The following is a 25,829-nucleotide window of genomic DNA, read 5'->3' as shown; positions in this document are numbered from 1 at the left end:
AACGTTAAATGCTGGCGTGAATGCTTTTGCTCACCTGCCTGTTTTTTTTTTTTGTTTTTTTTTTTTTAAGCCTGCATCGCATTTTGACTTTGCTTCGTGTGTTGTTTTGCAGTTGTTTGTTGCTTTGAGCCAAAGAAAAAAAAACACAAATACACAGTAGCAACTTAGAACTGAAACCATTTAACATTTTTTTCTTCCAGTAATGTGCCATAAACTGTCATGTGAAAGCTGAGGCCTGTGGCCAGCACGAACAAATGAACGCTGAAATATTGATGCGGGTGAAATTACATTTCTACAGCTCTAATCCCATCAGCAAAGCTACAGGGTCGAGTTATACACACAACTCTGCTGCTCTGCTTTCTATTTGTAACAGACGTAATGCCAACACTTTATAATAACTATAGTCTGATAACTATTAAGCATTAATTCATCATTTATAAAACATTCTTCCTAATTAGTAGGTCATTTATAAACTCTTAAAAGTTTATTTCTGGATTAATGAGCTCATATAATAAGCATAAATGTTCATCTAAATAGTTTTTTATTATTTACTGACTTTGATTTAATGAACTGACATCTAAAAAAACAAAACAATTAAAAAACCTCTTAATAACTAGTTTGTAATTGACATAATATTAGATCTCCAAGTCTTGAATCCATCCCTAAATTAGTGTGAAAATCAAATCACTGAACACATGATGGATGAGTCTATTAATCCAGAGTTAATCATCTATAACTGTGTTTATAAATTACACGCTAGTTAATGTTACTATAGGAAGAAATGCTTTGTAAATGATTAATTAAATGTTAAATAATGATAAAACTAATGCTTAACATTAATTATTATACACTTATTAAATCTAATAAGTACCTGTCATCAACAAAACACAACTCTTCCTGTGGATGTTTCACTGTAAAAGACACAAACACGGACGTAAAACTGAATTTATCAAGACAACAGGCAAACATAGAGGTAGTTTTAAGTTTGCACTAAACAATAAATGAGGAATAAAAGCCTGGCTTTAATATAAACCAGATAAAACTGTGTAAAAACAGGAAACAAGGACGGATGATGAGGCTGATCTCAGTCTCTAAATGTTCATTTAAACGTAAATACCCTGTGAGCTCAGCCTCTTTTAAAGAAACTGTTTAATGGAGGAAAATGTGAAGCTCTGTCATTATGACGATCCGGCTACCAGCACCTCTAAAGCTCATTAACCAACACTCTGTTTATTTGAATCCTACAAAAAAAGCCTCATATACAGAGGCTTGTTTTTAATCTCCTCATCTAACTCTCTGCAAGAAAGCCAAAAGGAAGAATTAACACATTGTAAAAGTGGATTTTAAATAATCAGGGTCGTTTATTTTCTTTCTGTGGTTTCGACAGAAAACGACAAACATGCGTGACTCCTGAGATCATTAAACCCTCTATAAGTTTTCACTACTTTCTTTCATTTGTCTCTTATCCAGCTACCGTGTGAATGAAAAAACATGATGCAAGCTTTCGATTTAAAAGAAAAATAAAACTCACAGAACTACTTTTTTTTTTATCCTCTCCAGCCTCTGTCTGTTGTGTGATCCTCCCCCAGCTGAAACAACATCAATGACATGTATCGATAAAACCAGGTGTTTTTGTTCTTTGCACCTCCCGGGTGTTTCCTTGTGATGTGCAAACTCTTGTATTTCACTGTTATTGACGCTGCAAATTGCGAAATGAACAGAATTTAAATTTGCCTGTGTATGAAAGGCTCATCCAGCTGAAGTCATAGTTACAACGCTAGCTTAGCTTTAGCATTTCAGTAGATTATATTGATTAGTAATTTTTAACGAACATGAACCTAAAGTTTGAGACGATGCTGATCATAGTTTTTTATATGTATATTTTCATCACATGGCCAGAAGCATGTTGACCTTTCCTGTTTGTTGCTTTGCAAATGGTCGAGTCAGGACTGAACTGTTACCGAATATGTAACATGAATGAATACTTTACTATTCTCGCTAATACTTTTTATTCCCGTCATTTGTCCTAAACTGGTTTATTTTACATCTTTGAACATTGAATATTATTACCCTTAAATGAGCAGTTTGGAAGTAACATCAGCATGAAACTTCAGTCCTTTACTCACTAAAATCTGTCTCCACCTCGTATCAGTTAGCATGCTAAGCTAGCCCCACTTTTTCCGATACCGAGTCACTGCGACTTCCCCTGTCAGTGATGCAGACGCATGATTACCTGCATGTCGGGTTTATGAACATTTTTCCTTTGTTTATTCTTATTTTTTAGGAATTGAGACGAAGCCGATGTTTAAATTTTGTGTTTTCATTTGACAGGAGCTGATTGTGCTTCTGTTTGCTGCTGTTGTGATCTGAACAGCGTTAAGTTGTGTTGCCTTGAACAATTACAGTAGAGAAAAGAAAAGAAGAACAATACAAACACTGAATGGTCACTTTATTCCTCTAATCCAACCTCGGCTCATTACTTCTACCTTTGCAAAGATCATACGGGATTTAAAGTTTATGTTTAGTTGAGTTTGAGCTTTGTGAAGGCAATAAACATGTGAACGAGCAGCACTTTTATTTTTGTTAAAGCATGTTTCACTGCTGTTTGCTCTGCTTTGGCCCACCACCACCACTACTGCTGCTGCTGCTGCTGCTGCCACTGCTGTTTGTCATGTCCCATCATGCTTTGCTCCCGGCTCATTGTGACACAGTCTTTGCTTATTTTTGCTCTCGCTTTAACTTAATCTGTTTTTTTTCTCCTCTTTCTCTCTCTCTCTGTCTGCACCTGTTTGTTTGTGTATGTGTTTGTTTGACTCAGAGCGGCTTCACTCCTCTGCACATCGCGGCTCACTACGGCAACATCAACGTAGCGACGCTGCTGCTGAACCGAGGGGCGGCCGTGGACTTCAAGGCAAGGGTAGGCGCTTCACTTCAGAGATGGAGAACACACAACGACACACACACACATGCAAACGCACACACATGCACACACACAGACGCTCAGACCTTTGTAGGAATCTGTGTGTGTGTGTGTGTGTGTGTGTGTGTGTGTGTGTGTGTGTGTGTGTGTGTGTGTGTGTGTGTGTAGGAATGCGATAGTGACACATGTAAGTCTACAGCTGTGCTTGTCACTCTGCAGGAGGAAACCCTGTGTGAGCTATAGGATCCTATAGGTTGTGTTGTGGAAACCGATGCTGGATGTCTGTGAATGTGTATGAAAGTGTTGAATACTTAATATAAAATGTAAAAACAGAAGTTAAAATTTAAAATTTTATCTATTTATAATTTATTTTCCAAAAGGATTGTGTACTTTTTCCTCCAAGTGTTGGATATTTTCCCCATTTCACTAAATATGTTGTGAATTACTTTGGTAGAAAAACAAAGAATCAGCTGAAAAAACAACTTAAATAATGTATCTTGATTGTTTTTGGTTTATTTCTTATACATACAGTATTGGTAAAGAACAATTTACATGTATCTGTCTTCAAACTGATTATATAATCATACAGTAATTTGTAGTCTGTATATGCATACTACTATTCTATGAACGGGCGAGTATAAAGACATTAGGTGCTGATTGAAGGTGGGAAACACAAGAGGGCAGGAAGAAGATGAAGGATTTTCAAAATAAAACACGAAAAACTGAAACTCTCCAATTACAGATGTATGATATGTAAAATAAAAAAGCGGCTGGAGCTTCATTACTGTAACAGTTGCTCTTCAGTTTCACACATCAGGTTTCCTGTTGTGTGTGTGTGTTAAGTGATGATGAGTTGTTGTATTTAACCAGCTGACAGTTTGAGGTTACTGTCTGTGTGTGTGTGTTTAATATTTTATTATTCTGATTTCCCCTGTCTGCACAGAACGACATCACTCCGCTGCACGTAGCGTCCAAACGTGGGAACGGCAACATGGTGCGACTGCTGCTGGAGAGAGGGGCCAAGATCGATGCACGGACCAAGGTACAGTAGACACGAGGGAAACATTTTAACCCAACAATGTGCATTTTTGACAGAAGTTGATATTTATTTAAATGTAAAAATATTAAGTTTAGTTTTCTTGAGAGTTACAGGTTAAAAAGCTTCATAACAGAGCTCAGTGGAGTCTCTCTGTTGAATCCTGTGAGTGTGGTAAACAAAAAAAAGCCCAGTCTATGACCGTTTCCCCTCCAGCACAAGAACAGACAGCTCCTATATTATATTTCCAAAATGTCAAAAGCAGCTTCATTGTAGATTTTTCCCACTGTGTGTTTATGAGCTGAAGGTTTTTCTCAGCCTCCAGACAAACACATGATACTTGAAAATGAAATAAAACCTCATCCTGCAGCTGTGAGGCCTTCGCTGACGCTCAGCTCAGAGCCTGTAGCTGCTGCTGTACCTACATCACAGCACAGAGCAGCTCACTGTTTCCTCTCTCTCTCTCTGCACAGGACGGCCTGACTCCTCTGCACTGTGGAGCCCGGAGCGGTCACGAGCAGGTGGTGGAGATGCTGCTGGACAGAGGAGCTCCCATACTGTCCAAGACCAAGGTGCAAACTCTGTCCTCATGTTTTCTGTCCTCACTGAGCAGCTATAAAGCCTTCACTTTAAAGGGATAGTTCACCCAAAATTCAAATTGCACTCATTATCTACTCACCCTCATGTCGACTAAGGGCTGGGAGAAGTTTCAGAGTCCTCCGTGGCTTCTCTGAGTTACAGGGGGTCTCGACGTAGCAGTGCATGTCCATATAACGGTTGCAAATGGATACCAACTGTCTTCGTAACAAAAAGACACACCAAAAAACATCCAAATACCTCCATGCTGCTCGTATGTAATGTCCGTCTTGTATTGAAGCCCCGATATGCAAAATTGTCCTGAAAAAAAGTCTATATTTCAAGCTTGTTTTGTAGCGGAAGTTTCTTGAAGCTCTTCTTCCCGGTTCGTCAAATTTGGACGAACTGGGAAGAGGACGGACCCTGGTTTGTCCAAATTTGATAATGAGTGAAATTTCAATTTTGGGTGAACTACCCCTTTAACATGCCAACAAAAACACATCAGCAGTACTGGATGCTAAATGCCCGCAGATTGTAAACACAATCATTCTTTTATATACTGTATATTAAGACCCAAACAAAAATATTTTGATTTTGGACTTTTTTAGAAAGTGCAATGCCAATTTCTTTTGGAAAATATTGCAACAAATCAAGAAAAGGTAGAAATGCATAACAAAAAATGGGAAAAACTTAAGTAAATGTATATTAAGTAGTTACTGTAAATTTAATTTTACTATGTTTCACATCCCTTTTTTTTTTTTTTTTACTTTTCTGTCCTGTTTTGGTCCTGCTTTATTATGTCGTCCGGTTTGTTCTGTCGTTTGTTTTCTGTTTGTCTTTTTTTGGTTAGTGTATTGTCAGTTTATAAATTGTGTATGTTATTGCCTGTTTCCATTGAATAAATTATTTAAATCAGCTTTAGCAGCCATGTTTTTATACATATTAGTCAAAGTACATGCAGTATAAGATGGGAAAATAACATAATTACACATTTTGCAAGTAAAAAAAAGAATAAATCACAATAAAATGTGAGAATAATGTCATAGTTCACATGCATGGATGTAAAACTTTAAACTTGTAAACTCCTGTTCCTCCCTCCCTCCTCCTCCTCAGAACGGTTTGTCTCCGCTCCACATGGCGACGCAGGGCGACCACCTCAACTGCGTCCAGCTGCTGCTGCACCACGAGGTGCCGGTGGACGACGTGACCAACGACTACCTGACGGCGCTGCACGTGGCCGCGCACTGCGGACACTACAAGGTGGCCAAGGTCATCGTGGACAAGAAGGCCAACCCCAACGCCAAGGCACTGGTGAGGAAAACATAGATTTTGAGTTCTGGAAAAAGTTGCACACAGGTTTAAAAACAAACGATATCAGAGGTGACCTGAGTGACCTGGAGCTGCAGCTTCATAGGCGGCCCAGCAGAGGACGGATCTGTGTCTGAATCCGAATACTTCCATGAGTTCACTGTCATGTACAGTAGCACACTATGATCACTTCTGTAAAGGCCATAGCAATCGGTTTTCACCCTTTACATGGAGACGCAACGGCGGAGCGTTTTTCAGATTTCCACTCTGGAGGGTGGTTTCACTTTTTTGCGTTTTCAAGCCCCCAAAACGCCGTCGCCGTCTAAACGAAAGGCACATCCGATGAAATATTTTGCCGTTTTCCTTTGGCAGTGTTGTCGTGTAAACAGGGCCTTAGTGTTGTCTTAAATCGAGTACTGTCGTTGTGCACTTACCGGAACAAACGATCACAACAGTTGCCAACATCCTAAAAATGTACACTTCCACACCACATTTGTCATTATACTGTAGCTCTAACAGAAGCAAAGATAGAGGCTCTAGAGTATTTTCGGTGCATTGGGGTCCATTTTTGAAAAAACTTGTTTATTTGTATTTGTATGACACTAAGGTACTTCCATACCAAACGGGACCTTTGCATCATGACACGAAGGTCTATTTTTTAAGGCTTAACCTCTCTACTGCTTCTCTTTTTGACTGCTGTTGTCGCCCGTCAACACATCGAGCAGCTTGTTATGTTTGTAACTTCAATTAGCAATAATGAACGCCCTGCTTGTACTCTTCTTTCTTGTGTGTGCCGCCTGTTTAATGCAAGATGGGGATTACGTCGCCACCGCCGCGTCACTGGTGGTAAATGTTGGCCTACCAGTACTGTATGTTGGTGGGAAGTGTCCATCGTTCCACACTCAACTTTTTGACCGTTATGAGTGAACCATCTGGGTTCTTACATTACACTGCATTTCCCATACTTGTCAGTGCGAACACAAATAGTTAGTGTAAGTATGGAAGTATTCGAACTGAGGAACAGCTGGAAGAGCAGAGCCATTCTCAGGCTGAAAGTGAACAGGCGAGAGGAGAGTTTGCAGAAAGAGCACTCAGAGCTGCTGGAGGAGTGAGAGGCAGGCGAAGCTCAGCGGTGTTACACAGTGTTAACGATTCCCTCTTCTGCTTCTGATGCTGGCAGCAAAGCTTTTAACTCCTCACTTCACTCCCAGGCCAGGTGGATCTCGTGGAGCAGTCAGGGCCTGGGTGGAGCTGTAGGGAGACGATGAGAGGGACCAACGAGGCAGGAACACAAAGATAGAGGGGGAAAAAAGTGAAACCTGTCTAAAACTCAAGTTACAAGTAGGGCTGAACAATGATAAAACACGATTTTTGTGATCGCACAGGCTGCGATTGTGCTCTAGTTACGTGTCATGCAAGTGAGAGTGGAGCTGTCGGTGAGAAGAGGAAACACCGCAGCTGAAAACAGCTGAGTTCTCCTCTACTACAGCTGAACCGCTGACATGTGGTAGAGACGTTCAGTTCAGCGACCTGTCACAGTCTCACAGTGTTTTCATTAACATAAACTTCAGCCTCAAAGCTCCTTGTCTTCAGTCTGTCTGCCTCCCAGACGATCACACAGGGAGAACATGCAGCTGCTTGTGTTAGGTTGAGGTTACTGAGTTTTATATCAATGTTTACATCAGACTTATCTGTCAATGCTTTGTTATGTTGTTTGTTTGTTTATTTCACATATCAAAAAGTTAAAAAAGATATAACATATAAAATCCAAGACAATGTGAAGGGGAAATGCCAAAAAAAACCTCCAGGGGTTTGTAGGGTGGCTTTCTCCGACTACAGTTCTAAGCTAATGAGCATACATTTGTGAAGTACAAAAAACGTTCATACATAATAAATACAAACATGGTTTAACATATGATAAAAAAATATATAAAGTAATCCCAGTTTAGATAGGCAGACCATGTGGAAAGTATTGACTGGTTAGCAGGAGTGACTTTAGTGCTCTCCTAAATTGTTGTAAAGATAAGTTAAAAAAATGTGCAGGTAATAAATTCCATATTCTAGGCCCACGAAAAAGTATACAGAATTGGGAGATACAACAATATTGGGTTCTAAGGTGGCAAGAGTTATGTGTCATGATAATTAATACACACTAAGTATTGTGTCTGTTGAATAACACAAATGAAGGAACTGAAAAGATAATCGCAATCGTTCAGTCTTAGTTACAAGTATGATTTTTTTTACACTTGATTATCTTTGGATAGAGACAGACCAATCAGAGCACTCTCACATTTATCTCACATTTACACACTATAAACTGTGGAATGACTGCGTTTTTTATGCATCAAGTCAATAGAGGCAGCAAAGACTCAACAAACCAGAAATGGGAGGAAGCGTTCTGTGCGTTTAGTTCAAGGACCCGTGTAATTATCATACATACTGTAGGAGGTCTTTTTAATGAATCATCATCATACTCGATCTTTTTCTCTTTTGTGTCCCAGACTTCAAGGTGTAAAACACATTCTTACACTGCAGCACGAGGAGGAGAGACTGATTCAAAGCAGAAATGTCTCTCTTTTGGTTCTTTTCTCCTGTTAATGATCACGAAGCGATACATTTATTCCAGCGCTCTTAGAAAACTGAATAAGAAGCGTGTTTTTATTTCCCCCTCTCATGTTGAAAGAGTGACAGAAACATCCTTGTTGTGAGTATGTGAATCAGCCTCCATGTTCATGTAATGAGGCGCAGGTTTGAGGAGAATACTGTAAGTGATAGAAAAGTTGAAGTTGAAGTGTAAAATAGACAAATTCCTCCTGTCGCTCCAGTTTGTGCCAGTGGAACATTTAAGTCTTGACGTCAGGTCTTGATGATTTCATCTCCCAACCAACCAAAACTTTCTTCCTTCCCTTTCAAGTCTCTCATATCCTCCCTCCCTCCCTCCCTCTTCTTCCTTCCTTTTCTTTTCCTCCTTACCTCCCTCATTATCCCTGCTCTTTTTCTTTTTTTTGCACAATTAAAAGAGAGAAAGAGGGAAACTTAAATTGAGCAGGAAAGTGAGGAGGATTAATGAAGGAGGAAGCAGACAAGGAGACCAAAAAGAGGGTTTAAAACCGCGGCCCGGCCGTCGTTATTGGCGTGAAGACAACCATCTCTGTTCTGTAATGGGAGAAGTCTGGGTGTGGTTAGAGCGCTGGGACTTTATAGCCAGAGAGAATGAGAAAAAAAAGAAGAAAAAAAAAGGACATGGAGAGGAAAATGAAGTCATAGGATCGAGCCAGAAACCTCAAAGTCAGGAGAGTAGGAGGGAGGGAAGGAGAAAGGGAGGGAGGGGGAGACTGTATGAGCTGGCGAGAGACGAGTGAGTTGTAAAGAGGAGTATCTATTTCAGTCCTGCTTGCTTACTTCTTTTTTTTTTGTTTTATTTTATTTTTTTCTTTCACATTCTTACAGTCAAGACAATTATTTCCACACATGCTCTTCTGCTTTGCATGCAGAGAGAAAGAGTGAGAGGGGGAGAGGGAAGAAGAGGAGGAGGAGGAGGGGGGACGAGGGAAAAAGAAGGTGCCTCTTTGTACTGTGTTTTCCATGTGGAGCTCCAGATTTGTCCTCAGCCAGTTCTGCGAGACCTCCACACACACACACACATAACACACACACACAACACACACAACACACACACAGGTTATACAAAACGCTGTAATGGGTTTGTTTTTGTTTTGGTTGTGTTGTTAGAATGGTTTCACCCCGCTGCACATCGCCTGCAAGAAGAACAGACTCAAGGTGATGGAGCTGCTGCTGAAGCATGGAGCATCCATACAGGCCGTCACCGAGGTACGTGTGTGTGTGTGAGAGTGTGTGTGTGTGTGTGAGAGAGAGAGGAGTGTCAGGTGTGTTTTACAGTGGACAATAAGGAGTTAAAGTGATGTTGTTGCTCTGTGACGGAGCTGTGGGCTGTTTGGGGTTAAGTTTGTTCTCAGTGCTGGAAACAAGAGCCGCACTTTAAAAACACTGCAGCTGTACTTGTGTGTTTTGAGTTTCTGCCTCTTTATACTTCAGCTCCATCACAGAGGAGGGAAACTATTTAGAAAAAAAACATCTTTTTTGTTTATTATTGAGTTCTAAAAAGTTTTATTTTCTGTTTTATGTCCTAAAATAACTGGAGTCTCTGTTTCTTACGTGATACTTTGATACTCCTGCTCGCTGTGTGCAGCTCTCAGGCTCAGTCCAACTCATTACATCTTTAAGAAGTTGTTGAGATTCACACTGACAGATAATTGTCCTGGTTCTGGTTCTGGTTCTGGTTCTGCAGTCTGGTCTGACTCCCATCCACGTCGCAGCTTTTATGGGACATGAGAACATCGTCCACCAGCTGATCAGCCACGGAGCTTCACCCAACACCAGCAATGTGGTGAGTTCAGGAAGTTCCTCTTCTCTCCATTCACCTCTTGGAAAGTTTGTCCATTGAAAAAGTTTGTTAATGATGAATATAAGTGTGACGTAATTTTGAGGTACTTTAACTTTACTTGAGGTAAAACTGTGTACTTTTTACCTCAGTACATTTTTCTCACAGATTTTGGCCCCAGTTACTATGATTGTCAATTGATTTAAATATTTAATCACAATGAATTGCATGTTTTTATATGGTCAAAATGTATGTTTAAGTTATATTCTTCTAGTGTTTTGTGCTGTATTAACCAAAAACAATGACATATTGACATATAAATTATAAATAAAATAACAGCTTCATCTGAGTTGTAACTGCAAACAGAGACAGTTAAGTGTTAAAATGAATTTGCATTAACACGTTAGTATCATATTAGCTTCAACAGCTCTAAAGATCTAATAGCAAATATTGTGATCATACCAACACATAGTGACGGATCAAAACAGTGGATCAATATCGTGTTCACAGTTTGTTTCTGAAGCTTTTATCCATCATAATAACACATATTAATAAAGATAGGTGAGTAAAATAAAAGTGAATAGAAGGACAATGAAATTGAATGAATAAAGACGGATTATAAAATGTATAAATGGGAAAAAAAAAAGAAAGAATTGAAACTTGTAAAATAATTGATTTAAAATGAAGTTAAACAAATACTGAGTTCAGAAGGAGGGAAAACAAGGAGCAGTTCGGGAGAGGAGGAACGTCTTCACCTCGTTTTCAACAACAGCTTCAAACTTCTGCTAATAAAAGAGAGAGAGAGAGGAAGTGACAGAGAGAGAAAGAGAGAGAGAGAGAGAGGCAGGAGCTCTGCACAGTCAACTCTACAACCCCAAAGTATTTGGTCGCCCACGCCGTGTCTGTGGCCAGGTTACCGTAGAAACGGAGCATTATGGGACGTCATTATGGTGAGGTTGGGTGTGGAGAGTGAGGGGGTCTCTCTCTCTCTCTCTCTCTCTCTCTCTCTCTCTCTTTAGAGAAAGGGAGATTTTCATGAGGACGGAGGCAGAGAGAGGATTTGGAGAAAGACTCAAAACTTGGGAATAACTGTTAATCCCACTCCTGTGTGTGTGTGTGTGTGTGTGTGTGTGTGTGTGTGTGTGTGTGTGTGTGTGTGTGTGTGTGTGTGTGTGTGTGTGTGTTGCAGAGGGGGGAGACAGCTCTCCACATGGCAGCGAGGGCAGGACAGTCAAACGTGGTGCGATATCTGGTCCAGAACGGAGCTCGGGTCGACGCCAAGGCCAAGGTCAGAGACCACGTGTGACTTTTAAAACAGAAAACACACCAAACACAGTCAGAAACAACTGTGTGTGTGTGTGTGTTTATTTTTGTTTGCCTTGAGAAACAGAACATTATAGTTACTAAATGTGTGTCTTGCTGTGTGTGTGGTTTTGTCTTCATATGTGTCTAATTACTGTCCAGTGCAGATCCATTCATTGTTTCCATTGTGATGTTTCTCTTCTTGTTCTCATTGTAAGGGAAAAAACAAAAAACAAAAAACTTCTTGGTAAAGGATCTGTCATGACATAATGAATAGATTAGTTGCTCTGTTGTGCACATGTGCTGCAGGTTTCATTCATATTAATGCAGCCACAGTTTGTGTTTTTGTTTTGTATTAGAATTGACCTTTGCTGAAGTTGCTTTAATCTTGTAAATGAATAAAATGTGCACAAGATTCAGAGATTACAACAAACAAAGCACAGAAGCCCACAAAGTTCTCCCAGCTTTCTTTCTTTAAGATGCTATTATTAATACTTTTATTATAAAAAACACATGAAATGACAGTGTCACCATGTGATAGTGGTCGTTGCAGAGATGTATCACCTGATTCTGCAGCCGCACTCTTTCACTGCTGCTAAATGCAACATGGTGAAGAAGCATCTGGCCGCTAAAGAGCCAGATGTTTCCCTCAGGAGGAGGTGGAGACCAAACACAGAGCAACAAGAGGAAGAGTATTGGAGGCAGACACCGCTCCAGATGAATAATAATGATGTCACATTGTGTAAAACAGCACAATGTCAAGATATAAAATGAAAACATGATGATGTGTCGATGTTGTGTTCACTGCCTCTTCCCCCCCTTGTGGATAAAACAACCAGTTATTTAAAGTTCCCTCTTGAGTGCTTTGTTTTCTCGGAATAAGAATAATAATCTGTTGTTTACATTGGTTTGTTTGCTCCCGTTTTGTTGTCGCCAGGACGACCAGACTCCGCTGCACATCTCGAGCCGCCTCGGTAAACCAGACATAGTTCACCAGCTGCTGGGCAACGGAGCGAGCCCCGACGCCACCACCAACTCTGGATACACACCGCTGCACTTGGCCGCCAGGGAGGGACACCGAGACATCGCTGCAGCGCTGCTCGACCAGGGAGCCAGTCTGGGCATCACTACCAAGGTAAATACAGTATCAACACATATAAAACAAGTGGTTTGTCATACTATAACACACATTTTCTTGCTCTGGAGTGGAAGAAGGTGGTAGCAGCAGAAAAACTACTTTTGTATTCATAAAGCAGTAAAAAAGTAGATCATACATCATACTGACATGTAAAAGTGTTTATTATGCAGGTAAATTGCTCTTTTATTAGTGTTAATCATGTTAATTAATGTGTGAAAAGCACTTTGTAGTTACTGTAGAGCTCATTTTAACCACTTTGGGTTGATGGTTTATGTACAATACATTGATTGACTTACTGAAAGTGGAAGATTAAAGCTGCCCTGTGGAGTTTTGCACATTTGCGCCATCTGCCATGTTTTTTTTTTGAGTACTGCAACAATAACAGTCAGCGTGCAAAAGGAGTGACATTCCCGCATCGCGCAACATTAACTACGCATGCACTCTTTAAACTCTACGTCAAGCGCATCATTTCCTGGGCCACAGCACGGTAATGTCGCTCCTCAGAGGCAGTAGCGCTTCTAGGCAAACCAGAGACTGTTGTGTGGTGGAGATGCGTTCAATGATCATCCTAATAACTCATTTGGCAGTGGCTGTGATGTAACGGACAATCCACAGGACAGCTTTAATTATAAAGTCAAAATTACTGTTTATTATTTCAGAAGCTTTTCATTAAACATCATCTGCAAAGTAACGATAAACCATATGTGATCAATAAAGAAGGTTAAAAAGAACAGTATTTACACACTTGGCCATGTTTTTCTGCTAAACTTTAGCTGTTCCACCTCAAAGTTTGGAGAAATCTCATTATGAGAGCCGTTTAAAATGTTGTAATGTGTTGTGTTTGAACGACCGGAGCCAAAGGGATTCGGGAGGGGGGGCGGGGAAACCCCAGTTACTGTTGACTGTCTGCCAGTGGAAGAGCGGGGTCATAATGACACCGTTTGGATCAGTTTTTATTGAGCATTTCTGGTTTCAAAACACCGGGTTAAAACTGCAGCGCTGCGTTTTATGGCCACAGATTTCAACACTGTGACATGATGATGATGATGTTATGATGTTATGATGGTGAAACAAAGGAAGCGACAGGATTCAGTTGTTGCATAGATAGATAGATAGATAGATAGATAGATAGATAGATAGATAGATAGATAGATAGATAGATAGATAGATAGATAGATAGATTCTGTTAGTGAGTCCTGGTTGAATCTTTCCTTCTCTGATTGTGCAACCTGATTGTTCCTGTAGAAAATTCATGGGCTTTGAAGCAGGACGACAGTCTGTCAGGTCCCACAGCAGCGCTATTAGTCACTGCTCTGGGCGCGCACACACACACACTCACACACACACTCACACACACACACATGGACGTGTACAGCGAGTCAAGTCTTTCCTCTTTGAATCCGCAGCCTCAGATCTGTTTCGCCTCACAGCTGAAGAATCTGATGCAAAAACTGCACAACACACATCTCCACCTCCACATAACTGTGTTTCATCATCCTTCTCAGTAATCGCTTCGCCATGTTGTCATGACACAACGCTGCAATGACTCAGTGTGAAGTGATCAAACACATATGGTTGTGTGTGTGGGGGGAGAATACATGTACATATATGAAAAAAAAAACAATTCAGATTAGATCTTGTGTTAATTTCCTTGTGTCTGTTGTCGTGTGTCTCTGCAGAAAGGCTTCACTCCTTTGCACGTTGCAGCAAAATACGGGAAGATCGAGGTCGCCAACCTGCTGCTGCAGAAAAGTGCTCCGCCTGACGCTGCAGGGAAGGTAAGTGGTGTGTGTGTGTGTGACAGAGGATGATTGTTCATAATAGACAAAAGAAGAGTGTATGCATTCAGCCACAGCTATAAACAACTATGATACATGCAGGTCACACATGGGCACAGCGTTGCTTTGTTTCACGCAGTCAAAGCGTTTCACAGTATCCTCTCCTCTCTGCTGCACCGTTAGTGTATCACCGTCCTAACAATGCTCATGTGTGTGTTCAGAGTGGACTAACTCCACTGCATGTGGCAGCGCACTATGATAACCAGAAGGTGGCGCTGCTCCTGCTCAACCAGGGAGCCTCTCCGCATGCTGCAGCAAAGGTAAGAGTCAGTCAAAGTGTGTGTGTATGTGTCACTGTGCGTCTATGTATGTGTGTGTGTGAAGGAGGTAAAATCGAATGTTCCTTAATGCATTAATGCACCAAAACCTCTCTGCCCATCTCTCCATCTCTCCCCCTCTCTCTCTTTCTCTCCATCTCTCTCTCTGGCTCGGGGTGAAAGCAGCCTGACCTAGATTCAGTCACCCATATGCAATTACACCGTGCTCTTTACCGAAGCCGGGGCGGCGTCGTGATTGGCTGGTTTTTTAACAACATCTGTCCTGAGAGAGCTGCCACCGAAACTAGCAAAGCTCCACTGAACTTTAACTTCCCTCATAAAACATTCAATAAATTAGTGTTGTGTAGTCAAATACCTGCACGTTAACTGTAACACAATGGATCCATCAGTCAAACCAAAGACAGCCGTAACAGAGGACTGGACTGGGTGACGTCGTTAAAATTAATTAAAATCTTAATAAGAATAATTTTCCAATGTTTATATATATCTTAATACTGAAACTTAATGCAAAACAATTATCAAATCGATGATAAATGAGCAGCTGACCAGAAAAAAACAACTCTACAGGTGGAATAACTTTCACATTAACGTCATTTATGTGACAGAATATTAGAAATATATTATTTTCTTGCAGTTGGTAACAGGTTAAAGTAGCTTAGCATAAAGATCAAGAAGAGTTTTATCTTTGACTTTTTACACGTTTGCTTTTATTTTAAACAGATTAAACAAACAATATGTTATATGCTAAGATAACTGTAGCTTCTCATCATTGACCAAGTCCAGTCAACACTTAGGTTAAACAATTCCTCCAAAACAATGGTTTTATTCGATAGTTTAAACATGATACACACATTTTACAATCAGTGTGATGTCATTATTTTGGTCCCTCGTGAATAAACGTTTGTGTGGAAATCAGAGTAAAAAGATGCACTGAACATCCAGTAGATCATTCAACAGCCTTTTAAAAGATTGAGTTATGCTTTAAAAGCAGTTTACCTAAATGTAAACAATGATAATAACAGGGCTCAAGTCTTAAGCCCATAGTTACTCTCTGGCTCCATGGCAACTCTGTACAGGGCCCCCCTGTTTAAATCCCTCTAAATGATGGGAGCTGAGCTGGAGCTCCAAGACTCGGAGCGTTATTATCCTCAAAATAGAAGTGAGACCAAGAAAAATAACAGAAGCTACAAAATTCATGATTGGAAGTTCTTTCTTTTCTCCTTTCCCCATGTGATACATGATCACGATGTTATAGTCCAACTCCACTGATACATGATGTTATTAAATTATCATTTATCTGCTAATGCCTTCTGTCAAATGAGACATTTATTTCTATAACAGGATTATAATGACACTCAGAGTCTGTATGAATCCTTGTTATACATTTGCTTTTTGGAGATGCACATAATAAATAGTACTTTTATTAATATGCTAATATGTTTTAACTTCAGAGAGTGTTTTGTCTAATTGATTTCTGTTTTATCTTGGCTGTGTGCCAAGGAAAAAATAACACACAACAAACACACTTTTCTCTGTTTTCTCCGCGCCCAGAACGGCTACACGCCGCTCCACATCGCAGCCAAGAAGAATCAGATGGAGATAACGACCACTTTACTGGAGTACGGCGCCTCCACCAACACCGTGACGCGCCAGGGGATCACTCCCCTGCACCTCGCCGCGCAGGAGGGAAACGTGGACATCGTGACGCTGCTGCTGGCTCGAGACGCTCCCGTCAACACGGGCAACAAGGTACAAACTGTCGCTGTCGCTGCAGCAGCTGTTGTTGTAGCACTAAAAACATTAAAGGGACAACGAGGAGTTTGTATTCGGTTAAAAAAAAGTCTCATATTAATGTGGATGAATCTACGTTACCCACTTTTGGGTAATAACATTTTGTTATTATTATTTAGTGGTCGGCTCGCCGTGCATTTCCTATTTTCGGTTTCGCGGGCAATTCCCGGCGGGTCATGGGAATAACACCGCCGAATCGCCGATTATGGTCGGAACTACGACGGTATCTGATCGTCTTCGAACCTCCGACTTTCATTCTTGATCAATGAAAATATTCTTGGCAAATGTTTTCACTTTCGTCCGTCTTGCGCCGGTTCAAGAATTTCACTGTGCGCGCGGAGGCTCATGGGAAATGTAGTGTGAAAACACTTCATTTTCCAAAACTCCTCGTTGTCCCTTTAAGTAATATTTACAGTGTGTTTATGTCTGCACTTTGTCTGTGCAAATTCTCATTTGTCCAGGTCAAAGGCATCTCTTGGTAATTGATCAAGTCAATGGATTTAGTTTTTGTCTTGTCTAGTCTCCAGAACTGATGAAGCCACTTGGATAAGAGGCGAAACGTCTTCAAGACAAAAACTAAGTCCAGTTGACTTGAGTTGATTGCCTCGGGATATGTCTGCAGTGCACTATAGCCATGTGTTTATGCACAGAGCCTTAGTTTTACTTAAATAATCCCAGTGTTTTAATCCAAAACTGTCTCTTGTCCTCCATCAAAATCATGAATAGATTATGTATTTTGGTAACACCATCCGTAACTGTTTGTCTCCTTCTGCGTCCTCAGTCCGGTCTGACTCCGCTCCACCTGGCTGCCCAGGAGGATAAAGTCAACGTTGCCGAGGTCCTCGTCAACCACGGATCAACTATAGACCCTGAGACAAAGGTAATGGAAACACCAGAGTGTCCACAGTCATTATTAAAATCTAATTTATTATGGTTACAACTTGTTAAATGTGAATATTTGCTCACATTTTCAGTTTTATATCATTGTAAGTTTCATATCTCTTGGTTTTAGACACATACACGCAATACACAGCACAGTCCAGCTCAGAAGATTTATTAGGACAAATAAATAGCATGGTGCATACAGTACTACAGAGCTGAGCAGAGTAATTAGATTTAATTATTAAACCTTGTTATCTGGTGACATGTACCGTCTTGTAATGAGCATAACGGAGACACCGCATGATGAAGATGATGATTTAATCACTTTGAATCTTTTCTGTCTGATGAAATTTCTATGAGTTTCTCCCAGATCCTCTGATAAAAGGATGTGATTGTTAAATATTTATGTCGACACTGTCAGATGTCTGATCTTACTCTGATCAGTCCCAAACAAAGAGAAATGTTAATATGCTAACTACATGATAAGAATCTGTGGAGGCTGAGCTGTGTCAGACCAACTTGCTCTACCACTAGCAGCAACAGCTGGACAGATGTGGCCCAGTAGACTCACAGAGTGGGTCACATGATGCATTAAAGGAGCTATTTGTAGGTTTTACTAATGCTACGTAGCCAACATTAGCATTACAGCTGATTTAATGAGTCCAATCCTCATGTTTTGCTGCTTTTTGTAAGCAAAACTTAGAAATAGTCCTTTAAAAACATTAAAGAAAAATACTCATAATAAAACACTGTAGCTATTAAATGTGAGTTGAATCACACTTAATTATGATGATGTTAATGGGTTTTTTTAAATTAAAAACAACAATTATTATCTGCCTCATCAGCTGGGATACACTCCTCTTCATGTGGCCTGTCACTATGGCAACGTGAAAATGGTCAACTTCCTGCTGAAGAATCAGGCGAAGGTCAACGCTAAGACCAAGGTAACTTATTCTACGAGTTTGAATGTGTGGTGCGTTCATTTCCTTTACTGCACAAACATACAGTATATATATATATATTTTCTTTTTCCGTGGGTGTATCTGTGTTTGTGTTTGTGTTTGTTGTGTAACTGTGTTTTCTCGTCTCTGCAGAACGGCTACACACCTCTCCATCAGGCCTCACAGCAGGGACACACACACATCATCAACCTGCTGCTGCATCACGGAGCGTCGCCCAACGAACTCACAAATGTGAGTACACACACACACACGCACACACACACACAGACTCACAAAGATCCAGTTGAGTGCTATACAGTCGATTGATATCAGTCAGATCAGTATCAGCCGGTGAGAACCGATTTGTAAGTGTGTCATTATTCATCAGAGGCTTTTGACCTTTTTCTACCTATTTTTATTTATTTTATTCACATTTTCCAAGAGTTTACTGCAGAGCTGCACTGAGGCCATCTGGAATATAAAAGTTATTTATTGTTAAATAGTTAAATTTTGAGCTTCAAATAGAGATACGTCACAAGTATTTGAACCATATTTGAGGGATTTTTGCTAAAAAAAAAAGTTTATTTATGTTAGTTAGTTTAGTGTGTTTATTTCGGTCAAGTACAATAGACAAATATAAAAGTATAGATACAAAACAAATACAAAAACACAACCATGCAATACAATGCACTTTGACCGAAAAGGTGTAGGCTGAAGCACCAGCTTATTTTGCCTACCCTTCTTAAATTAACATGCTCCGTTCACTCATTTTAAAAATGTTGACGTGTAACTATGTATTCCCTAATAAATGTAAACTATGTACTCCATAATATCAGATTTACTTCCTGTGTTTGAAACATTTACTTCTTGTGTTAAAACAAACTAATCAATCACTTTCACGCCTTTGTTTTTTTTCCAGAACGGGAACAGTGCTCTGTCCATCGCCAGGAGACTCGGCTACATCTCTGTAGTCGACACACTCAAAGTGGTGACGGAGGAAACTCTGGTCACTCAGGTGTGTGTGTGTGTGTGTGTTATTACACACTGTACATATTCATATGTACGTAGGTCAGGGATAGCTCCTCCTAAATTAACAGCTCGTCTTCTGCTCCACAGACGGTGACGGAGAAGCACAAGATGAACGTCCCGGAGACCATGACCGAGGCGCTGGACGTGTCGGACGACGAAGGTGAGGAGTCACTTTAAACCAGCTCTGACCTGAGATCAGTCACTAAACCCCAAAAAAGAGAGCGATAGAGAGAGAGAGAGAGAACCTATAAACTCCCAGGTTGAGTCACATTTGGCATCTGATCTGATCCCAGCGCTCCTCGACTCCTCGGTGCCAAATTTTCCCTTTTGTTGTCAAGGAAACTGTTATTTTTGCTGCTTTTCCATCATTAACTTATTTCATTATTTTGTTTCATCATTTTATATTTTACTCTCAATCACGACCATGATTTAAGCCTTTATTTCCAAACAGTTTAACAGTGATATAAAAGATATAATTACCTACATTAATCACATGAGGGTTTTCAGTTCGTTCTTTGTGTTCGGTTTTGTTATAGATGTGATTTTCCATTTTCTTTGATTTGCTTTTTTTTTTGTTTTTCCTCTCTAACCCTCTCCTCCATCCCAATCACAGTCCATAAAGCCAATGTCCCCGAAATGCTCACAGAGGATTATTTCTCTGATGTGGAAGAAGGTATTTTTCATTTTTTTCTTTCTTAATTTTGTTCATCCTCACTACTTTTTGCATGTCAAAATCTTTGTTCTGTATGTCATTTTCCATCTCTAGTTTCTCTTTCATTTACTTAAAGGGATAGTTCAACATTTTGGCAAATTGGCCCATTGCCATAATCCCTATAGTCATAGCAGTAGGTTCGTTACCTTTAATTGTTGGTGCAAGCTATTTTTAGAACGGCAGAGCAGAGCCGCGAGCTGCTCAGAGCTACACTACGGAGGCTCATGGGGTTTCTTGGTTTCCCTCATGAAACTCATCAAATACACAATCCAACAACTCCACAACGCTCTGGTGGACAAGTTGTGACCTGCACATTCACCACACTATGAGATAATAACAGAACGTTACGGGACAGAGTTGTTTTAGAGGGAAATTCAGAGACTGCTTGATGAAAAACTGCCCCTGACGGGAACGCGCATCAGCGGTTTTGCATGAATTTGCCTCTAAAACAACTCTGTCTGGTAACGTTCTGTTATTATCTCATAGCCTGGTGAATGTGCAGGTCACAACTTGTCCACCAGAGCGTTGTGGAGTTGTTGGATTGTGTATTTGATGAGTTTCATGAGAGAAACCAAGAAATCCCATGAGCCTCTGTAGTGTAGCTCTGAGCAGCTCATGGCTCTGCTCCGCCGTTCTAAAAACAGCTTGCACCGACCTTTAAAGGTAACAAACCTACTGCTATGACTATAGCGATTATGGCAATGCGCCAATTTTCCAAAATGTTGAACTATCCCTTTAACCTTATTATAGTGACGTCAAGATTTATGTGAGTTAATTTCATTGCAGCAGTAAAATATCGCAGCAGCTTTTAAATCATAGCTGCTTCTCTTCTGCTGTAGTTTATTTGTCCTACGCGCTGCCTGCACTCGAGGTTTCTTCTCTTCTGTCTGTGGAGCCTCCTGTATTGTCATGCATCGAAATGCAGAGGATATATGCGCCTCTCCGCTGGTTGCCATGCCAACTGTCTGCATATGGCGTCGTGTAGCGTGTAACACATTTTCTTTTCACCCCTGCGGAGGCTAGAGTGCGCACACACTTGATCCTTTGTGTTCGGAGGCTTGTTGGTGACACTTCTATTGTAGTTTCACGCATTCGGGCCAAAGCAAACATGGTGTCAGCTGCTGGAGTGTGTGTGTGTGTGTGTTTGTGTGTGTGTACTATATGTGTGTGTTTTGTCCTGGTCTGACTCAAAGGTGGCTGAATTTGAACTTTTCACCGACTGCAGCCACAGAGGAAGTGGGGAAAAAGGCGAGAAAATTGATATATTGAGGTTTTTCAGTCAATAGTTTGTTTTATTTTCACAGGGCTCGTCGTGCCCTCCGGTGGTGTGTGCGTTGATGGTAAAGAATGGCAGGCTTTCATTTTATTTAGGCCGTCACATGCTTCCTCTTAGTGTCTGAACATCAGCAGCCTGCAGATTAAAACAACTGAGATGCGGTGCAGACAGATATCATGAGATAACCAGGTGTAGCATAGGTTAAAATGGTCAAAGACACATAAATACAACATATACAGTTGAAATGCTGTGTAAAATGTAAATAAAAACAACATATTTTATTCGCAACAGAGCATAAACAACATATCAGATGTTGAAACTGCGACATTTTACCATTTCATGAACAATATTGGCTCATTTTGAATTTGATGGCAGCAACCCATCTCAAAAAAGGAGCAACAAAAGGCTGGAAAAGTTAGTGGCACTAATGAAAATACAACCGTAGAAGCAGTTTGTAGCTAATTAGGTTAACTGGCAACAGGTCAGGAACGTAACTGGCTGTAAAAGGAGTGTAGATGGAGTAAAGATGATCAGAGCTTCACCAATCTGTGGAAAAATTGAATGTCCCACTATTTTTAGTTCATAAGATTGAAAGAAGCTTGGGAAATCTCTGTGAACAGAGCATCCGAACATTTTTTAGAATCAGGGTCATAAATTCAGATCAGTATATGAAAAGACGGTGCCGTGTGGATATAAAGGTGATGTGGATGGGTCCAGGAGAAGCTGCAAACATCCCTGTATAAATGGTTGAAGGTGTTTTTTGTTTTGTTTTGTTTAAACAGAAATGGATGCTGGAAATATCTGCATCAGCTATTCCTGTAAGTTCAAACGAAAAAAAAAAAGATAAAAACATGGTGATGTCACTGCAACTAACTCTAACCAGTCTGAAGTGGCACAGCTAAACCGACGGAGCTTAACGCCGCTGCGTGTGTGCGTGTGTGTGTGTTTCATGTGTGTGTTCATGTGCATGTCGGCCGTCGTCGAGTTGTTGTTTGTGTTGTTGTAGAGCCGTTAGTCGAGTGTCCATCTTTAATTTCTGAGCTAAAAATACACCAGGTGTAACTCTAGGCTCATGTACACACAGTCACATACCAAACAGCAATGATTAACATCTCCAATAACACACACACACACACAGACCATGATCTAAATCTGGATGGCACACCCACACACACACACCCACACACACAGACACACACACCCTGTGAATCCTTTTTAAACCAGTGTCGGCTTCATAAATGATCCGTCCACAGTTTCAAAGTGAATGAATATTTCAGTATAAAAGCTGATTCACTGCTTTATTCTCACTAATGCAGCTTCTTCTCTTAATTCACTCTCTTGCTTGCTCGACCACCGCTTCTCCTTCTCTCTGAGGAGGCGGGGCCAACTTTGAGTGACATGCGTACAGAACAGCAACCGACCAATCCTGTGTCATCATGGCTGCACCTTTATACACTGTGTATGATACCTCTGTCCCAACCTGCGCTACTGTAGAATCCAGCTGCAGAGGAAGAGCTTTTATTTTGAAATGCACTCATTTTAGCATTGAAGGTGTCAGAGTTAAAGGTTGGTTGAGGTAGCAAAATCGTCGTTTTATTATGAATTTGTAGTGGTATGGATGATATGCAGCGGCGGGCAGGGCAGTGAAAAAGTTTAACTAACCATGTATTTATTCATTTGCACAGTTAAAAAATCGTATTGCTTAAAAAAGAGATTCATTTTAAGAAGTTGACCCCAAAACTCAAACCAAACTCCTACATATTATGCAAATTTATACAATTGGACAACTCCCATCAGCCACCTGTGCTCCAATATAGTACTGTATGTACTTGTAGAGTATCAGCCAACTTGCTCTTCATCATTTCATGCTCTACAGTGATTGGTTGGTGGTATGTAGACATGAGTTACTGTAGCTGGAGTCGATCCCATGATTCACCCTCGACAGGTCATGCAACATGCAACCTTGACCAACCACCGTGCCGCCACGCTACAGTATAACCAGCAAAGCTCTAAAATCAGCTGTTAACAAACAATGCAATGTTGAGCCGACATTTTGGATCGGGCACATCTAAAACTTCTCAGTGTCACATCTTTTCTCGTTGCTCAGACACACTGGAAACTTTCCTCAAACTTTTTTTTATTCATTCGTCTTTTATTTATCCGGGAGGAACAAACAGCAATCAGGAATAGGTACATAAAATATGTCACACTATGTTATACTTCAGCCATATAATTGAAAAAGTCATTGAAAAAGAGAGCCTGCTCTCAATTGGCTTCCCTGATTAAATAAAGGTTTGAAATGAAATGAAATTAGACACTTAATTTGGCAACATCAGTCTCTCCCTCTTTCCTGAACAGTCAGGAACCTGCCCCGAAACAAATCAAAAACAGTTAATGATAACAGCAGCTGTTACACAGAGGCAATACAACGACAAGCAGACAACAGATAACTGTTGCAGACGGGGTCGTTTTTATATAAAATCCTTATTAGATGGATGAAACACAAACTGTCTGACATGTGCGTTGACTCACAGACTGGAGGAGTGAGTGGAAAACACAGAGATCAAGAGGGAGGAGGAAGAGGAGGAGGAGGAGGAGGATGAGGTTATTTGTATGCAAAGAATTTGTAGTATTTAGTAGATGGAGAGACAAAATGGGCAGACGGACAGGTAGAGCGAGGAGGAGGAGGAGGAGGAGGAGGAGGAGAATAAAAGCAGAAGTGAAAGAGGAAGAAAGCGTGCGAACAAAACAAAAACCTGCACACAAACAAACCATAAAATATAAAGTTGCGGTGAGGATACACAGGTGTGGTGGTAGAGTTCAGATGTTAGACAACTTGGTCTGAGTCACACACCCACTTACTATTTCTGTCCTGCAGTGAGATCTAGGTGTGCAGAAACTCTCTCACACACACACACTCACTCATGTACACACACACACACACACACAGAGTGGATAATCCTAGAGCAGGGTGGGTAGGCGGGAGAAAGCCGATCTGTTTGTGTGAGCGCCGGGCTGTGAAAGAGAGATAGACAGTGAGTGCATGCAGGAGGAGAGCGTCACCGAGCTGAAGGGAGGTTACAGAGTCACACACACACACACACACACACACAGAGAGAGAGAGAGAGAGAGAGAGAGAGAAGTTTTTAGTTCGGGGTGAAACAATCCTGCAAAGTGGACGAGCGGCTGAATGAAGTGCTTTAAAGCAGGAGGTGAGTTTTTTGTTTCTTAACGCGCTGGGATCCCGGAGAACCGGACTGGAATGTGGCCAGATGGGGTCGGTAAAGTGTGTGAGTGTGTGAGTGAAAGAGAGAAAGTTTAATAGGGGGGAGGGTTTTGCTGTAGCAGTGGGGGGTGAGGCGACAGGGAGGAAGGGTGGGTGGGTGAGTGAGTGGCTGAGTAGGTGGGTGGGTGTGGGGGGGTCTCCAGTGCTTTGTGGTGGCTGGAATGCCTTCCTTTTCTTTCCCCTTGGTTTCTCCGCCTGCATGCACTTGCTTCCCCTCTCCCCCTCTTTTTAACTCCTCCTCTCCTCACCTCCTTCTCTCTGTGGTCACCAGTTCATCAGTAGGTTAGGATCTACAGTACAGTACAGTTCAAAAGAGGGGAATAACATGCTGCTGCTGTGAGGCCTTGAACGTATGTTTTCAGCTCTTTAACCTCTTGATTTGCCTGCACTGCAAAAACTCACAAATATTTGTCTTCTTTCTTGTCAAAATGTCTCATTTCTAGTCAAAACTAATCTCTTTCCTCTTAAAATAAGACTCATCACCTAAAAATTAACTTGTTTTTAGATCATTCTCACTTGTTTCAAACAAATTTTCAATTGAAATAAGTAGAAAAATCTGCCAGTGAAAGCAAGTTTTTTGTGCTTGTAATAAGAATGAAAAACTTGCTCCACTGTCAGATTTTTCTACTTATTTCAAGTGAAAATCTGCTTGAAAGAAGTAAAAGGTGTCTAAAAACAAGCTACTTTTTATGTGATGAGTCTTATTTTGAGTATAATGAGATTTATTTTGACTAGAAATGACATTTTGACTAGAAATAAGACAAATATTCTTGGTAAGATATTTGAGTTTTTGCAGTTTTTGCAAGGTTTTTATTCACCTTAACTGGAAAATACTGTGAAACCTGCTCCAAAGATACATTAGCTCAACTTTCTTGTGCATATATAAAGCTTTTAACTCACTAAATTAACCTGTTATTGACAGCAGCACTGTTTTTTTTTATCTGTTTGTTTGTTTGCACCCTTTACCGATCACTGTTGACTGAGACAAAAAAAAAAGAAAAAAAGCTTTTAGTGACAGGAGGCTTTTGTTTGTGTGTGTGTTTTGTGTGTGTGTGTGTGTGTGTGTGTTTGTTGGAGCAACGCTGAACTGGAAAACGGCCTCTGGGCAGAGGCT

General features: G+C 40.7%; 1 protein-coding gene across 1 annotated transcript in view; it reads left to right on the top strand.

Annotated features, from left to right (window-relative positions):
* Positions 1–25,829, top strand: part of LOC311002319 (ankyrin-1-like) — a 173,589-nt gene that overhangs the window by 100,635 nt on the left and 47,125 nt on the right. Inside the window, exons 8-25 of the mRNA XM_083993649.1 lie at positions 2,819–2,917; positions 3,864–3,962; positions 4,430–4,528; positions 5,646–5,843; positions 9,573–9,671; positions 10,150–10,248; positions 11,432–11,530; positions 12,482–12,679; positions 14,362–14,460; positions 14,682–14,780; positions 16,350–16,547; positions 17,371–17,469; positions 18,317–18,415; positions 18,566–18,664; positions 19,332–19,427; positions 19,529–19,601; positions 20,055–20,114; positions 22,212–22,247. Coding sequence (XP_083849775.1) covers positions 2,819–2,917; positions 3,864–3,962; positions 4,430–4,528; positions 5,646–5,843; positions 9,573–9,671; positions 10,150–10,248; positions 11,432–11,530; positions 12,482–12,679; positions 14,362–14,460; positions 14,682–14,780; positions 16,350–16,547; positions 17,371–17,469; positions 18,317–18,415; positions 18,566–18,664; positions 19,332–19,427; positions 19,529–19,601; positions 20,055–20,114; positions 22,212–22,247 — 1,948 coding nt within the window. The remainder of the gene's footprint in view (positions 1–2,818; positions 2,918–3,863; positions 3,963–4,429; positions 4,529–5,645; positions 5,844–9,572; positions 9,672–10,149; positions 10,249–11,431; positions 11,531–12,481; positions 12,680–14,361; positions 14,461–14,681; positions 14,781–16,349; positions 16,548–17,370; positions 17,470–18,316; positions 18,416–18,565; positions 18,665–19,331; positions 19,428–19,528; positions 19,602–20,054; positions 20,115–22,211; positions 22,248–25,829) is intronic.

This window comes from Trachurus trachurus, assembly GCF_905171665.1.
Source record: "Trachurus trachurus genome assembly, chromosome: 19".
Classification (NCBI taxonomy): Eukaryota; Metazoa; Chordata; class Actinopteri; order Carangiformes; family Carangidae; genus Trachurus; species Trachurus trachurus.
Note: the sequence above shows the minus strand (reverse complement) of the source record. Positions and strands in the feature narration are given on the sequence as shown.